General features: G+C 34.3%; 1 protein-coding gene across 6 annotated transcripts; it reads right to left on the reverse strand.

Moving 5' to 3' along the window:
* Window positions 1-1,855: 1,855 nt before the first annotated feature.
* Window positions 1,856-10,657, reverse strand: LOC108727776 (facilitated trehalose transporter Tret1). Of its 6 annotated transcripts, none has more exons than XM_018456016.1 (4): window positions 10,293-10,657; window positions 9,239-9,388; window positions 4,592-4,727; window positions 1,856-4,490 (listed from the first exon to the last, which is right to left on the reverse strand). In XM_018456016.1, the coding sequence occupies exons 2-4, from the start codon at window positions 9,254-9,256 to the stop codon at window positions 3,064-3,066; spliced, it is 1,581 nt and encodes a 526-aa protein (XP_018311518.1). In that variant the 5' UTR covers window positions 9,257-9,388; window positions 10,293-10,657; the 3' UTR covers window positions 1,856-3,063. The 6 variants fall into 6 exon arrangements, with proteins under 6 accessions (XP_018311518.1, XP_018311517.1, XP_018311519.1 ...); XM_018456015.1 differs by having other exon boundaries at window positions 10,214-10,657; XM_018456017.1 differs by lacking the exon at window positions 10,293-10,657 and having other exon boundaries at window positions 9,239-9,481.
* Between the last annotated feature and the right edge of the window lie 7,572 nt (window positions 10,658-18,229).

An 18,229-nucleotide genomic window follows, 5' to 3' on the forward strand; every position in this document is an offset into this window, starting at 1 on the left:
AGTCAAGGTCATCATCTTACTCCTCGCTTGAAACCATACAACTTTGCTATTGGACATTTTCTTCAAAATGCATTCTAACTGAAGATATTAGGGGGGTCCGATACTTTTCGATGACCCTGTATATGTTTAATACAATTAGTATTTAAAATGCCACCAAAAATAGTATTTTAACCCACACTCAAGAGCCACAAAAGTGACTTTCCCGGCAGTTTAAAGGTTAAAGAGATTTACCTCAAAGTAAATGTTAAATTTCGTCCCGTTACTTCCAATTTTGATGAAACTAGGCTCATTCGTGTTTTTGCATAAAACGACTTTAGAAAAAAATGCGTCACTCTGCCCCGCGAAGCGAGATATTAATTGTTAAATTTTTCGCAATAAGTTTTATTACAGTTTTTAAGTTGGGGAATTTGGGGGGATTATTAATATTTTCAGATTTGATTGCGTTGAAAGTTCGACAACCATATCGGCACGCAATTATCATTTCTGAAATTAATTCATTTAAATGAATTTACAATAGTTCAACATCTCAACGTTCTGACCGTTATGGAGCTTCTTAATTTAAAATTATTATGTTTAACATTAGCGGTCTTTCAATCTTATTATTGTTAATTGTTAAAGTTGACCGTTATTAGGTTAGGAAATTTGTCATTCACTGCGATCTCACTCCAAAAAAGGAGTGAAATGTTCCACTCCTTTTTTAGAGATTTCGCCCTTTTTCAAGAACTTTGAATGATGATTAAATAAATTGTTATTATATTTATTTAGTGACAAAAGATACGATATATAAAGAATTACAGATTTTTTATTTTATATTAAATACCGATATTTGTGTTTGAAATGTCTTATGCTTAAAATGTACTTTTATGAAAGTTTTATTAATATATAGTCAAATACATAGCTCAAAATTAAACATTATTTTAATAATCTTAGGCTGCGTACGGAAAGAAACGCTATTAGCGTTATTTATGTCATTCTATCTTCATTGTCCATTAGACATGAAACAAGGATAGTATAATGTTACACAAATGGCGCTGATAGCGCGATTCTCGAACGCAGCCTTATGTCAAACTATTCCATATCATGTGTCATTCTACTCCGGTCCCGGGGCTAGTTGACATGGATGGAATGCAATAGAAAAATATATTTTTTTCATATTAGTTATATTCAGTTTCCCATGTATGTAATAACTGGCATAGAATTCATTTTTTCGATAAGTCTCTTTATTTCGTCTGTAAAAATTCGGAACTAAAAGGTGAGTCTACTAGTCCCGGCCTCCCTTACGCACAATACCTTTTTATAATCTTTTTGCACATATAATTATTTTATAACGTAGTTCTTTATTAATTTTCTGTTTAATGATTATACAACGTAGTCCCTTATTAATTTTCTGTTTAATGAATAAATGAACGGTGCATACACCACAACCTCGAAATAATGATCGGTAGCACAGCGCGTAATATGAAAAGTAAATTGAAATGTCTGTCGTCAACCACATCGCTTGTGTGGCTTCATTGACACAAAAAAGAGGAAATGAAATTTCGGAATAGACATCACACGACGTAAGGCTTTCTTATTCTTTAAAAATATCACTATTTGTTCATTGACTTTGACTGACTCCTCATACTTTAATTTTGTATTAATTACCTTTCTTTCTCCTTGTTCGCTTTGCATTTTGTAGTATATAATGTAAAGTTTTTTTAAGCGGATTTAAAGAATATTAGTATTTGTTGCAAATTGTTTTGATATATTTGCAACAAAATATTTGTTTTTAATTTTATCTGCAAAAAGATGATGCATGTATACGTTTTTAATATTTTTATTTACGCAGAAAACACGATTGAAATCTGATAGCTGCCAATTCTTTGTTTTATTTACTTTAAAATATGTTTCTTAAAAAATGCTGTTTTTATATTCTATTTGCTGCGCGTCGGCGCTAAAGTCTAATAAGTTCATGTGCGAAATCCTAGCGAAATACGCCAGATGTTCCATAAATTGAAATGTTTACTTACAGCTTCGACTGAACACTAAACTTATCAAGGAAAAAGCATCGCCTGAAGATTATTTTATGAACTCCATGGCTAGATATACGCGCGTATATTTTCTATCTTATCATAATGGCGCAGATATAATTACTTCACTGATTACGTTGTTCGAAAGAATATCGCGAACATTATATATTTATAAAGAATGACATCTAATAGAATATTTAAGATAAAACAGTATGTAAAACATGAGAAAATGTGTGTGTGCGTGCGTGCGTGCGTGCGTGCGTGCGTGCGTGTGTGTGTGTAGTCAGTGGTTATGAAAATGTTAAAATCGTCTTTGTCGACAATATATATGGAACTCTGAAGGATTCCTCATTACGCTTTCTTTTTGTTCTTTACTGCGATACATTCTCGTGATTTTTCAAGCACCTTTTTCTCTTTCTTTCTCTTCATCTCAATGTTTAACCGTCGTCTAGCTATGATTTTTACGCTCGTCATATAAGAGATGCGACGTGTTTACTAGAAATTTTTACTTGCCAGTCCTTTTTATTTTCATTTCTCTCTTACACAGTTTTCCTTACTTAAATATTTTATCTTATATGTATGAGAAATTCTGAAGTCTGACGTCCCGTTAAATATCCAATTCGCCTAACATCCGACATGAAAAAACGATAAAAGCTGTATAACGATTGTTCTTCATAACGAAGTTTTAATAAATAAATGTTATATTTCACAACAAATATATAACCTTGGGAATACTGACGAAAAATACTTACAGTTGAAGGAACACGAATGAAACTATCGGGATGAATTTATGCAGCAAGAACGATATTAATAAAAACCACTTTATTTCTTGATGACAGGTACGAGAAAAATCGCGGTAAATGGGTAAAGGTGATTTCACATTTGCGTCCTGTTTTTTGTAGCCAGAAATATGTGCAAACGTACATTTTATATACAGTTGAGAGTAAGTAATCGCCGTTTTAATGTCCGTTGCTTTGAAAAGAACGTCCGATGACGTTATCTCCTTAGTAAATTCGCACCATGTCCAGTAAGAGGTGCGATATGTTCCTTTTTGTCATGCCATACTGTTTCGATTCTGCAAACATTCAGTGACCTCTTTTTTCTTCTCGCTACCTCCTAAAAGTTCCTGAATTTCGCGGAACGTCCGACCTTTGGTCTCGGGTACGGTGAATATCACCATCACGAATGCCAGTAAGCACGATCCCGCGAAGAAATAATAAACGGTGTCGGCGCCCAACCAGTCGCCAATCACCTGATACAGTTTGGATACGATGAAACCAAGCACACCGTCGAAAACGATGATAATGGCACCGGCGAACGCTTTCACCTCAGTAGGAAATAATTCTCCCATCAACGCGTTTGGTAGAGTACCCAATCCGATCTGGTAGGCCACCTGGAAGATGATCACATCGATCACTGGAAGAAGATTTGCTGCTGATACGTCGATGCCTCTTTCGTCTAGCATAAGGTATATCGCAAGAATCGCCAGGGTAACGGAAGAACCCAGGGTGGAGGCGATCAGTAATGGACGTCTGCCCGCGCCTTCAACGGTCGCAGTTGATAATCCGCACGAGATGAGGCCGACCGTGAGCACAAGTATCGTAGCCACATTGGAATCGATGCCGATCGCCGCTTTCTTGAAGAGTACTTCAAGATACTGTATAGTGCTAAAGTTTCCACTGAGTTGCTGCGTAGCAATTAGACTGAGTATGATGCCGAGAGCTCGGGCGTTACTGGGCAACAGCATCAACTTCAGTTTTCCCATCCAGCTGCGCTTAACGGGTTCCGTTCGAGCTCCAGGGCCGGTCACTGGAGTATTATCGCAAACGTCTTCGATAAAAACGTTACGTAAAGTGTATTCTAATTCTCTCCTTGCTTCGTCGCGATCGCGAATTCCTTTAAAGAACGCCAGTGACCTAGTTGCTTCTGCTCTACGACCCCTAGTCGCGAGAAAGGCAGGAGTCTCGGGGAACCAAGAGAAGCATGCCACGAATATGATAGGTACCGCGAGAAGTACACCCGTCAAAACATGGTACGATACCCACGGACCAATACTACATGTCAGCAAGGAACCGGTGAACACGTTCACGGCGATCAGAGTACCGAGGGCACCTCTAATTTCGACGTCAGCGACCTCCGATACGTACATCGGATTAGTAGTGTACGAGATGCCCACGCCAATGCCGAGAATCATCCTTGAAACGTAAAGAGCAACTACAGTCTGGGCGAAGAAGACGATTGTCCAGCCGACGATGAAGAAACCACTTGCAAACAGAAGGCATTTCTTACGACCGTATCGATCGGCAAGACTGGCACCGAGGAACGGGCCGATCATTGAGCCGATTACCGTCAACGATACGATCCATGAGCCCTGATTATCGGTTATTTTTATTGGGACGTCGCTTGCGCCGGATGTGAGTCGTGAGAGAGATGTGGTGGTCCATCCGTAGACAGTGCCGACCGCTACCATGGATAGAGTCGCTACGAAATGGAGATTGACGGAAGATTAATGGTGATTGATTACCGAATTGATTTTCATGTTACCTTTAAGGGCGCGATATTTCATGAAATATGATGTAAACCTGATATACATGCTAGCCATTGCCTCCATTGAGTCCGTTCTCGCTTTGTCATTTGTTCATCGTGATGTTTGTCCTGGGAAGACGAGACTTGCGTCACAATCTCACCCCTTGGTCCCGCTTCCTTTAGCACGCCAATCTGAGATAGAAATTGATTTTTTAGAGGAAAGACGACAATTCTTTTTGTTGCTGTGTGACGTTTATAACTCGAACTGAAACGATATGAATATTTTAGGTTTCCTTCTTTATTTAGAAAAAATTAATTTTGTAGTTATTCTAAATTTCCTCAGCTGTAAATCTTACAACAATTATAACGCCACTGATTAAAAATTAATCACTATTTTTCGCCAAAATGGTTTACGAAATTAACAATAATAAACTAGAAGGACTATGAGCTGAACAATATCTTTTAATATTCAGAATATAATAATAATCAACATTGTAAACAATACAGACGTTTTGACACCTATTGGATAATTATGTTAAACAAATTTGAATTATAACTTAAAATTAGCAGTTATGCGTATAATCTTATAGTCTAATAAAACATGAAAATATAAAAAATACGAAAAATTACTCTCTCCTATCCAATAAATCCATGTGTTTGTTGGTTCAGACAGATAAATGTGGTTCATCACTGATTGTATAATAAAAATAATAGTCGTATTATAATTATTAAGTATCCTTATAGGTGGATTTTTCCCCTTGTATAAATATAAATTCTTGATTAATGTGAGTCAAACAATAAAACGTAGTCAAAGTTTACAGTCAATAGAAATAAAAATGAAGCATTTAAATCTATATCAAGAAACGTTATATAATAATATTATATATTACATTGTATAATGTCTATTGATATAGATTTGAAATAATTTTTACACTCTGATCTCTATCGCATTATTGATTCTTTTTTTTCTATTGATTGTGAATTTTGACCGCGTTTTATCTTTTGACTCACATGAACCTTTTTATCTTTTAACTCACATTAATCAAGAACTTATATATATGCAAAGGGAAAATCCACCTATTAGAGCACTTAATAATTACGGTTAATACGATTATTATTTCTGTTATACAGTCAGTGATGAACCATATTTAACTGTCTGAACCATCAAACATATGGATTTATTGGATAAGAGAGAGTCCTTTTTCGTATTTTTTATATTTTCATGTTTTACTTGACTATAAGATTGTACTAACTACTAATTTTATGTTATAATTCGAATTTGTTTAACATTGATAATGATCCGATCGATGTCGAGACGTCTATATTGTTTATAATGTTGATTGTTATTATATTCTGAATATTAATATTGTTCGGCTCGTAGCTCTTCTAGTTTATTATTGTTAATTTTATTCTTATTGTGTGAGCCATATTATTATTATTACATTATAACTGTATAACATTATAAGATTTACGAAATGTTTCTGCAAACGCTTGAATGTCATTGTAGATTCAAAATAAACAGCGCATCTAATACTTATGCATACATCTCTTTACGCGTGACGGAATGCAGAAGTCTTTTCCGAAGTGAGAAGCAACAGGTGATAGTGATTAATGTGGCAATGTAAAAAATCAAATGAAAATCCACCTTCTTTTCTTAATTAAAAAACTCGAAAATTCCGCGATTTAATGATCTAAATTGTTATGCGAAAGATTTCACTAATTAGTCTCTGATTTACTGACAATATGAAATTAGAGACATTAGAGTTTAGAAAAAGTTTTAAATAAGTTATTAATGAAAAACATGATGTATCACACACAAGGAAATATTCGTCAAGCGCGAGCAGTCTCGTATAATCACTCAAAACATCCTGTTGTCATCAATTAAAAGTAACATAACTTACCTAACATTAATGTCATAATTTCGCATTCAACAATGTAATGACATGTAATACTACGTGTCATATTACATTCATATTGTTGAGTACGAAATTATAACATCGATGTTATGTTACTTTTACCCGGTAAAAAAATATTGTATACATGAATATATATAAATATGTATAAACATACCTAAACACGCGTAAATGTTAATAAACATATATAATTATACATGAAATATGTCCATACATCTTTCTTTCTTTTGTAAAATTACTTTGTAATATATTAAAATAATAATAATATTGAGAAAACATCAAAAGTACTTAATGGAACAATTTCCGCATTGTTTGTTTTAGAAAAAATCAAGTTTGAAAAAATGCAAAAAAATTTGCTCACATATAACTATGTATAATTTTATTTACATACAATTATATATGAGCAATTCTTTTACATTTCTCCAAATTTGATTTTTCCTAAAACGAACAATGCGAAAATTTTCCTTTCAATTATTTTTGATGTTTTCTTATTATTATTATTATTTTTAGTATACTATACTAAAAAATAATTTTACAAATGAAAGTTGTGAAAATGAGCATTAGTTCTCGTCTGATGTGAGCATTTATCATTCTCCGATTGAGCATGGCATCAAAATATATGTAGCCGCGATCGACTGCACATGCGCATTTTCAAAGAATGATACATCGCTCTTCATGGTCGCGTGTTTGTCCACAACATAACCTAGTTGGATCTCATCAGCGATAACTATTATATACATATAACTATTATACACATATAACTATTATACATATACTTATCGCGATAATATTGACTCTGATAAGCTCAAAACACGCGATAATATTGACTCTGATAAGTGTACGAGCAACGGCAAATATATCTTGGCTTTCGCCCCGTGGTACTTACCAACGTGTTCGCGCACCTTTTCGCGACTTTTCCGAGCCACCGCACGTACCCGCCCGCAAAATGTTTGAAAATCAAGTTGAACGGAACACTCATGCTCGCTTCGTAATCGACGGAACGATATAGATTAACGCTCCGAGTTTATTTTTGGGGACATACCGCGAACGTACGCGACGCGTATATCTGTATAATAAAATGGAGCACACGATTCGAGACACAAGGCATTACGTAAGTCGCCGATGTCGGTCAATGCCCTGTTGCATCCTCCAATGTTGGAACATTCCCCGTTAAGTTCTGCGAGTACCGTCAACGCGGTGAAATCGATCAGATCGATCATATTTGAAAAGATCCTTTTGATCCTTTTACGGATATAGGATATGCTCAAATTTCTTGCTTCGCATGAATTCTCTCTCTCGCTCGCTCTCGCTCTCGCTCTCTTTCTCGTTTGAAATGCGATGCTTTGCCAGTGAATAATTTACGGCTTTGGAAAATTTCTGTAAAGATCATATTTTGCAAGATGCATATTAAAAGATTACGCAATATTATGTGTCCCGTCTGTACTTTCCCATTTTACTTTAAGCGTTCTGTATGAACCGTGTTGAATCATAAAGTATGCTCATAATTAAGACATTCAATTTTGTTGGCGAATTGCAAACCTCACATTTTGAAAAAGATGAGAAATTCCGTACACAATTGCCGTAGACATTCGACGTTATCGCAAACCACGTGTGTTTGTGCGCACACCAGTATGCGCGCTTTCGTGAAAGTGAGATGATACCATTATCGCTCCGTACATACGTGCGTGCATGCATGCGTTTACAACCTCAACTAAAAACGGGTTTTTATCTGACCGTGAAACATACTTGAGAATGCGATAAAAGAAATGCGAACTCGAAAACAAGACGAAAACGATACTTACCAGCGGATCCGTTACTCCTGTCATGCCTTCTCTGTCCCAACCCTTTTAGAACGCGCGTAAATGTATAATCTAATTCTAAAAACAACGTGTTACATGATCGACTAGCCGCTCTTCTCGCAGATGATCACTTTCGCGATTTCGTTAATATAATACTTTGGTCGCGTTCGTGGATCGGATGCGTCGTGAAAACGCGCACGCGCTGATATTCGCGCCTGCATTCGTGTTCGCGCACACACATGATTGCTCTTCTTCCTTGTATCTCTTTTTTTTCTTTTTTACGTCATTCTCTCCCGACATTCCACGTTCACGATCCCTCCTTCTAGCAACTGTGATATTTATAATCATCGAGATGGTAGAGGTCACCGGTTGTCGGTTCTCACCAACAGTATTTCGTAAAGAATTTAATATTAATAAATATTACAAGAACCAATTAATATGATCTTTTTCAAATAAGTTAGAAACACAAAATTAGTATGAAAATTGATTGACAATGCACATCGATTATCAAACTAATTACTATTTAATTATCGCAAATTAACTAATATAGTATTAATAGTACAGTAAAATTATAGTTATAATATTAGTAATATAGTATTTAATTATATATAACTAATTATAGTTATATATATATATAACTATAATTATTTTGTTACGTTTTAAGAAATTTATATAACGAAACATTCAGATAACGGAAGACAGCAGAAATCGAAGATAGAGATATATGATGAAAATTGTATTCTATATTATTAAAAATTGAATTAAATTTAATTATCCAAAAATTAATACAGTACAAAGAATATTAAGAATAAAAAATTTGTTTGTTTAATATAAGTCTGACCGTGGATACAAGTACAAATAATAATATACATAAATTAAATATTGAAGTATTGTATTGCGTGCGATATGTTTTGCGTTTGTTTACGCGATAACGAAATCGGAACAGCGGCGCATTGCAGCTACGACGCGCGAACAGAACTGTGTCACTTACACTCGTGGTTGCAGCCATGTGAGACGAGAATGGAACTGCTGCCCTATTTCTTCTGGTGAGATTCCGAAGCTTTAGCCTTCAACGACGAATCCAACAAGTAGTTTCCTCTTTATTGAATACTCTTAATTTCAGGTCACTCGGACATCGATACTTTCAATTGAAAACAATACGATATGTTGAAACCATAATACAGTTACCATTACATTTTTCGACAAGTTTCGCTAAATATCGATGGCTCTTTCACTGAAGATTCCACTATCTTGCTAAAGATGGAGCAGTATTGCTGAAATTGCTATTGTCTTTTTGTGTTCTTTTTGCTTGCGAAAAAAAAACGATCATCTGATTTTTACTCTCCTGACTAAAGAAAAATCGACTTAAAAAAAAGCGTGCGCATTTAAAAAGTTTATCAAAATTTAGAGCAATTAGCCGGAGATTTTCTATCAGAAAACCGGAGATTCGTTCAAAAAACTGAAATTGCAAAAAGGGAAAAGTGACAATCGCGGTTGGAACATATTTAATAGAATGTGATCGGCGTATCCTTTTTAACTAATATTCACTAAATTTTTCAAATGTTCGTAGTTGTTTTTCAAATTACGGCTTTTTGATAATGTTTAATTATTTTAAATATTAGGATTATTTTTTAAATATTGAAACAGTGAGATTTTCAGCGAAAGAGCCCTTGAGATTTAGTGAAGTTTTTGTCAGAATGTGACAACCATGATTCTAACCTATTTAAATTATTTTAATTATTTAAAATTTTTCTCTCTCTCTCTCTTCTTTTATCTCTCTTTTATTTTTCACTCTTCAAATCACAGTCGAAATGAATAGACAATGACAAGTAGAAATACACGGCAATACTACTTTACTTGTTCCACAAGAGGACTACATATTTATTATATTTATATATATGTATATATGTATATAATTTTAAAGTTTATTTCAAGGAAATATTACTGATCGAAAATTATTACCCACCGTCTATACACTCACCGCGATCGCACGATTCACTTCGACTGACAGTTCGAAATAATTTATTTAATCTTTATTACTTTACCACTGTTTTTTTTCCACTGTTCTATTCTCGTATCTACTTAACGACACACGAAGGTTGCAATAAGCGACTAATTATCAGTCAGTTTCAGCGGTTGTTTCGTCAGTTCTTCCATCGTTCGCGACAAGCTGAACACTAGTAACTTTTGAAATCGAAATCGTGTTGGACTGAGTCAACTGCGTCTCTCTCTTATCGATGCGGTCTGATCAATCTAGATCTAATATATATCTGTTACTTCATAATCAACAGAGCCACGGTACAGACCACTCACTACCGCCTTCGCTTTAATTGGCCTTAATCCGACTGTCGTTAATGATAAACTGGTACAAATTAAGTACCATTACGCCTAGAAATAATGATTAAAGACCCGTGAGTCTTCTTTTACTGATTGGTACGAACAACATCGATCGTTTTCACTAGCTAGTGCTTTATGGTCCATGTCCGGAATGGGGATATAGCCTAGTGCTATCTTCGTTTTCTTATCTTCATGTTTTCCATTATCTTAGTAGTGAGCCGATATTTTCACCCACGAAGATTTGTCGCGGTTTATCTCACGTCGCGCATCTGCGATATATGTGAGTCTCAAACAAACCGCGATGATATAATTGTTAATTGTCGCTGGTGTGAAAATGTCAAGCATCGAGTTGAACCACTCAATCGATCCGTACGAACAACTCGATTTATTCATGTCCTATCCGCCATCGTCAGAATCCATTAACGTTGAATATAGAGAAAGACAGAAACATAAGCAATGGGAATTTTGTCTTCGCTTTTTTTATTGGATAGGCAAAGCCCAAAAGGGGCGTAGCCCAAAAGATACGCTTTTACGTCAACCTTTTTGCTTCTACTGAAAAAGGGAATTTATCGGCCAGAGTCTTAATCGTGCGCTTTCGGCGATTCAATAACGGGAACAACAAGCACGCGATGCGTCAAAGGGATTTATTGCGTTTCAGAGTTAAGCTGATTGCGTTTCGACGCGGATAGTTTCGGTTCTCTTGGAATACGTGCGATATGGGATAATCTGACGTTTTAAAGCTGTGGCTTTGCAGAAGTCTAATGATTCGTTGAATTTATTCAGACGTGACATATTAATAAACTAATCTTTGATTGTTACTGCAATCACAAAGAGAATAATGTATATTTTTAGCTATAAAACACGTAATTAACAAATTTATCATATGGTTATTAAGAGGATTCCGTTGGATTCCATTACTTCCTGTTGTACGTCACTACTTCATATTTAACATTTTAAAGGCAAATTTACTTCGAGACTTTGTCCAAACAAGTTTATATGTTTGATGATACCGTAACATTGATTATCACTTATTCAAACAGTTTGAATATTCAATTAATCAGATTACTTTTTACGACGGAAGTCTGTACTGACACAAATTCTAATCATACAATAGAACCCATTTACTTCGTTTTCTCTAAATACTAAGATCCACTGTCATTCAACACGTGTGTCAACTTAATTAATCATAAGAATATTGACGGATCAAGCTTAATATATTATTAACGACCAGCGAACGTCACGCGCTTATTCCATGATTAATTTCTATACAAGCTTTGGATTCAATTGGTAAATACAAGAATAATTTCAATGTAATAGACATTTATATTTGTAAATGAAGTACATTGAATTATCCGAACGTTTTAATAGAATTGTAAGAAATAAGCGATAACATGAGAAAAATATCAGGGCGCTCCGAGATTCGAATCGAGGCCTGATCTCCTCCGTGATGGTAGACTTCCGTCCTACTACTAAGCCACACAGCCCTGATGCTAGTGGTTTCTCTGTTGTGTCTACTTCTTAGTAAATATCTTATAGAATATCGTTAGTCCAGGTTGAAATTTACGTAAAGTTATATAATTTAAAATTATTAAATAGGCTGTTTAGATACAAATACTATATACCAGTATTTATATGTTTGTAACAATTCCTAAGTTATTTAATATATTATAGTATAGTATATAATAGTTATTTAATATTTTATTATTAATTATCTCATGCAACATTGTCAGCAAGATTATTATTATCATGTTGCATTTCATGTTTATATTTCGAAATGTCGCTTTATACTACTTGCATAAAACCGTCATCGTGAATGCATAATTAATTTATGAATGTTATCTTCCTAATAACTGAAAATAGCTTTTCACTTTGCAACTGACTGTTTCAAAGAACTTTTCGATTTTAGGCGCCACCATTGATGAGATAAGAATATCTTGATAATAGCAGTTTCGTAAGAATTTCTCAACCGACAATACAAACAACCACTATAGCTTAACTCTTCTGTTTGACAAGACACATTATAATAGACTGAATTCAACCTATAAAAAAACCGTCGCGCGCGCGCGCGTGTGTGTGTGTGTGTGTGTGTGTGTGTTAGATCTGTCTTTTATCAATTTTGTTGGGTTTTGCATATGTAAAGCATCAAAAAATATTTACACCCTGATTTTTTTATCTGTTTATCTCAAAATTTAGGATTTGAAATAACACCTCGAAAATAATAAATTTTTTCATTTTTATATCTTCGAAACTGTAAGATAGATGAAAAAATATTTTGTACAAAAGTATATGGTATTTTATATTCTTGATAACAGTGTATTTATATTTTTCGAAAATGTCAAATTAATTTAACCCTATCCTCAAGGTTTATTTCGTCGCCTAAAAATTGAAATAAACAGATTTAAAAAATATGGAGATAAAGCCTGCCGCACACGATGCTTGTTTTTCTGCTGGATTCCTAGCTAGATTAGAATCTTACCATCGTATTGGCCGCGGTACTGATAATGTCAGCATCGTAGCCAATACGGTGGCAAGAATTTATTCTAGCTAGCAATCCAGCAAGAAAACAAGCATCGTGTGCCGCCGGCTTAATACAATATTTTTGATGCTGTATAACCTATTCAAAGCCTATCAAAATCAGTAAGGGATATTTCCGACTGTTTCCTTGCTGTGTTTTAATGATCTACTGAGGATAAATTCGATCTGGAACTAAATTATCTCTAAATCATATATAAAAATATTTATAGTTTTTTTTTTAATTGTATACTATTACTATCTTTTGGCAATTTTTCAATTTATTTCTTTCATTATGTGTAAGTGATGAGTAATCCCGCATAATATTATAATCCTTTATAAGTCTTGAAAGCGAGAGAAAAAGACAGAAATTTGTACTAAACAAATTTATTCTACTCTCTCGAATAAAGTAATGGTATGTCTTTTATCGACTTAATGCATTTCGCGACAAATTACTTCAGTCTGTATCTCTTGTAATCACGTAAATCGTCATTATCTTAACAATTTCTGTTATCTTAACAACTAGTTGCTACATTAGTTGCACGAAAATTTTCGATCTTAACGAATTAACGCGGTACGATTTGTCCTGGTGAAGAATCGCTCGAGCTTCGTTCGAGCACAACTCGGCTGGTTGTGCTTCGCATCGTTACGTTGCGAGCGTAAAGTTAATTAAAGTAATCCTCAGTTAATCGACGTCATCTAGAGCCCGGAGTCCGCACGCTCGCGCACGCTCATTATGTCGCCTTTACAATCGCGAATGTGCGCGGAAACGCCTGCCGCTCAGAGCGATTAAAATTTAAAGTGGCGCACTCACCATTTGCTCGGTGAAATGAGCCTGGCGAAAATATCGACCTGACTCTTTTGACTTTTCTCTGCACTTCCAGCCAAAAAGCGCGTGTCTATTTGTCTGTCCGTTCGTTAATATAACATCTGCCTTCGTTATTCCGCAGTAGACATTTAACAAGGTGTAACGTGGTAATATTTTCGACACATAACAAAATTAAAATCTAAATTCTTTTACATCTGATTTATTTTAAAAAATTGTAACAAAATCAATAATTCTCCATATATAGAGAACAATTTTGATTCGATTATAACAGATTCGATTTATGTAGCAAAAAAGATCAATTTAGGCTTTCCGTACAAACTATTCATTTGAAAATTTATTCGAAATGCTCTCAAAATCTGCATAATTTATCGAAATATTAATTTTATTTCTTTTATTCGTTTGTTTGCGTGCTATCACGCTATATATTTTCTTCTATATATTGTCCTGCGTATCGAGTATAAAGCACTATAGTCGAGAGATACAGGATGACATCCAAAGCTTGTATAACGAATTCGATGAAATATCGATGTTTCAATCCCCAGCGTTCCTTTAATCTATTTTTTTCCTATCTCAGTTCCACTGATAAATCCATTTATCCATCCACAGTCAGACATCCATAAAGCTCTTTTTTTCATATCAAAGGATAGGATATTAAGAGTGAAGAAAGAGATATGTTCATTAAGCTTTCTGCGTGACAGTTGACAGACTTTTGCGGTAAGATTTTTATCGGAATCGAAAAAATAAATATCGAGAAAGATTCTTGTAGGAAGATTTACGGTTCCCTTTGCAAATGTACAGAAGGAGATTTGATTAAATTCGAATTGATATGAATTTTGCCTTTTGAAAGCAGGCTTCACGTTCGATCTTGGGCCACTGTACCGCCATAACGAGTGCCCTGCACGTCGTATTATGCGGAATAAATCAGCGCTGATGCGGGATTATATAAGACATTAATCTTTTCGAGACGCACGATTTTTCACCCTCTTATTGATCTCTTAACAAGAGCAATGACTTTCGACGTTTCACGAGCCTGTGGACGGCTACGTGTTCGCAATGAAAAATTCATGAGGCGCTATGTAACGCATATGTAACACGCTTGCGGTACATAAGACACGATCCGTGGTAATCCCTGATTCGTATCGACGTTGTGTCACGCGAATCATAATTGTCGCGCTCACTGAAAGTATAGGATTAAATTATTTATGGATACTCCGTCGTATATGATGTCGTAAAATTACGAATTCTTTGTTTAAAAACACTTTTTACTATTAAATTAATGAATATTTTAGTAACGATATTGCTGTTTCATAAACCGCGAGGTGTTTGTTATAGATTTTTACAAAATTTCGAGGTGTAAAAGTCAGACGAGAAAAAGAGAGTTTACTGCGCGAGAATGAAATTCTCGCGCAGTAAACTCGGTGTACATTTTTCATGATGTACGTTCTTGTAAATTTTCGCGAATTGCTCGGCGAGAGAGTTGCCAGTTCTCCCTCTAACTACATAGATCTCTTATATTAAAATTCCATATATTTTTATTGTCTCATTTACTGCTCTTAAATGATATGAATTACACATGTTCGTATTTCATTATTCTATTTTTTATTTTATTTAATATGTTTCATTTAGCACATTATTTAAATTAAATTAAGTAAACATTATTTAAAGTCGATAGATTAAAACAAATTGTTGATAAAACCTTATCAGAAATCATTGGCGCGTGAAGTTTTTCTCGAAGATATTTGCAACTCTTTAAAAAAGAAAGCTTATGGCGTATTTCTTCTTCTTTAACGGCGCCATATAAAGATCGATTTATTTATGAAGACACAGCTCAAATAAAAGCACAAATATTTTCTCAGCTGTACAGCTCTCCAAATGAAATAGAATCTGCCTGTATTATTTGATTTGTTGTTTACTATACTGTATGTAAGTGCATACGAGAATTACCTAGCCAATAATACGTGTATTAATCGTGAAAGAAGTATTCAGATTTCGATAATGAAGAGTTGATTAGTATCGCTCACATATTATGAAGATGATTTTTATGTAAGTGACAAAGCGTGAAATTTTGATTTGGAAAGCTAGTTTGCACTATTGAGCGAACTGATGTTATAACTTCGTTATAAACCTTTCAGCAATGAGATAACGCAATAATAACTTACATAAACGACTGATTTCATATCAGAGTTGACAGTCGCTAGACTAGACTGTTAAATGTTACAATTAAACCCACACTAACTCGCGCAGCTTATGCTTTCTGTATAGCGGATTAAATAGCGATCAATGGCTATATGATATGAATTAGTGAATGAATTAGGTACAAATCAATTGCAAAATACGTAACAACAAATTAGCAAATAGTTTAATCGATGTATTTAGTCCGCTTCAAACAGCTTATCAGACTTACAATACGCTTGAAAATTTGAAAACTAAAAACTTGTAAATTTGCTTTTGCTTATTGCCAATTTTTTGAATGAGCGATAAGTTTGTATTAAAAGTCATCTTATAATAAATATCATTTAATATAGTCATAATGCTTATGGTATTAAATTCATAAGGTGAAATTATATTCGATTTGAGCTATTTTTAATCATTTCCTTAGGTCTTCACTGCTCTTATTCAGTGTTATTAATTTAACTAAAACAATAGAGTTAAATAATTTGACTCAAATTTAGTTTATTATTTATTAAGTACATACGTTAATATATTTGTTGTTTATTTTGAAACTCATAATCATAAAAATGAATTGACTTATATTTTGACACACATGGAAGTTAAAAGAATTGAATTATCATTGCTCCTTTGATGTTTAACAGTGTATTTGAGCAATTTCTTGAAAAACAACATTTTATAAAAAATAAGAAACTATGAGAAAAGTGAGTAAGAGAAAAATGAAAGATTAATGAAATTTCTACAAAAAACTTTAAAGTAGGGTGAATGCACCGTCCATGGTCACCTTAAGCATTTCTATAACTAAGAATTTTTTTTAAATAATACATAAAAAGGAGATACTACTTAAATACATCGTTTAATGTCTTAGTTTTTAATATTCAAAAAAGTTTTAAAGAAAAAAGCGAATGTATAATGAAAAAGTTAAATAGTTATAAAAATTCCATTTTGCACCATTTTTGGCCACCTATATACCTGCTATCATTACGAGGCTGGCTACTAGTATTGTCTGCTATACTTGTGTCATATGTAGTCATATTGATAAATTATTCTACTTACCGCGTTTCGGGGATTCTTATCGTTTTTGACAAGATGACTGTCTTGAGTGTATTCCGTAGAAAATAATTTTTTTATAATATATGAAAGAAGAAATGTGAGGTTACTTGTCAAATTATTAAACAAGAGAAATAATCGCAACGTGCATGTGTCTGCGCACTAGAGCTAATCAAAACTAGAAGAACTTAATAAACAGCGAAGGTGGCCAAAATGGGTGCAGTGGCAACAAACGGTGTATTCACCCTATTCCATCATATTTGACAATAGAATATGATTTAATAGAAGCGAAAACTGCATATTATGATAATTTTCTCTTTTTCGCATTTCCCTCGTGACGAGCTCTACTAACTTTATTTTTTTCCTTACTCGCTTAATAGCGACAATTATGTGGTTGCACATGCTTCTGCTTTAGCTCCCGTGTGGCGCGGTAATTAATCAGAGCATAACAGCGAGTTGCGAATGGAAGTCGTATGCATAACATAATCTCTAATGATCATGCCGAGGCTGAATTTTTATTCGCTTTACATGAAACACGTATATATACAGGGTGGGCCAAAGTCTGGATACACCCAAATATCTCATAAACGATACATTTTAGAAAAAAATGTTTCAAACAAAAATTGTAAAGCAAAGACGCATTTAACGATAGTACTATCGTTAAATGCGTCTTTTTAAGCTTTACAATAACAAGTTATATATAACAAGATTATTAAAACCTTTTAAGTAATTCACATGTTTTGCGAAATTTGTTAGTGACGCAGTATTATTTTATATATTCTAATTGTTTTCGCGGCTTAATATAAGCTTGTGAAGACTTACCTCACGAAGAGAATGATTTCACAATCCAAATGCACATCCATCCTCACTTGTCTTCGCCGTTGTCATGGAAGCGACAGCAACTTAGTCGCAATTTAATTGCCGTCCTTTACTTTATTCATCTAACTGAGAGAGAGTCTGGCTATGGAAGTGATGAAGAAACAGAGCGATAGGAAGAGTCGAGAGGGAACGGAGTGCGGCAAACAGAAGGAAAAGAGCTTAACTTTACTTTGAAACTTTGGCGAGCAAGGCTACCCCACGGGAAAT

This window comes from Mycetomoellerius zeteki, unplaced genomic scaffold, assembly GCF_001594055.1.
Source record: "Mycetomoellerius zeteki isolate Tzet28-1 unplaced genomic scaffold, Tzet1.0 scaffold53, whole genome shotgun sequence".
In the NCBI taxonomy this organism is placed as follows: Eukaryota; Metazoa; Arthropoda; class Insecta; order Hymenoptera; family Formicidae; genus Mycetomoellerius; species Mycetomoellerius zeteki.

What these genes read in the sequence shown, in the direction of transcription:
- LOC108727776 (XM_018456013.1), bottom strand. Translation starts at nt 7,427, where the DNA reads ATGAGTGTTCCGTTCAACTTGATTTTCAAACATTTTGCGGGCGGGTAC. An exon ending in AAAGGTGCGCGAACACGTTG is followed by an intron (nt 4,728 to 7,334) that starts GTAAGTACCACG and finishes TTTCTATCTCAG; the next exon opens with ATTGGCGTGCTAAAGGAAGC. An exon ending in ATGGCTAGCATGTATATCAG is followed by an intron (nt 4,491 to 4,591) that starts GTTTACATCATA and finishes TCCATTTCGTAG; the next exon opens with CGACTCTATCCATGGTAGCG.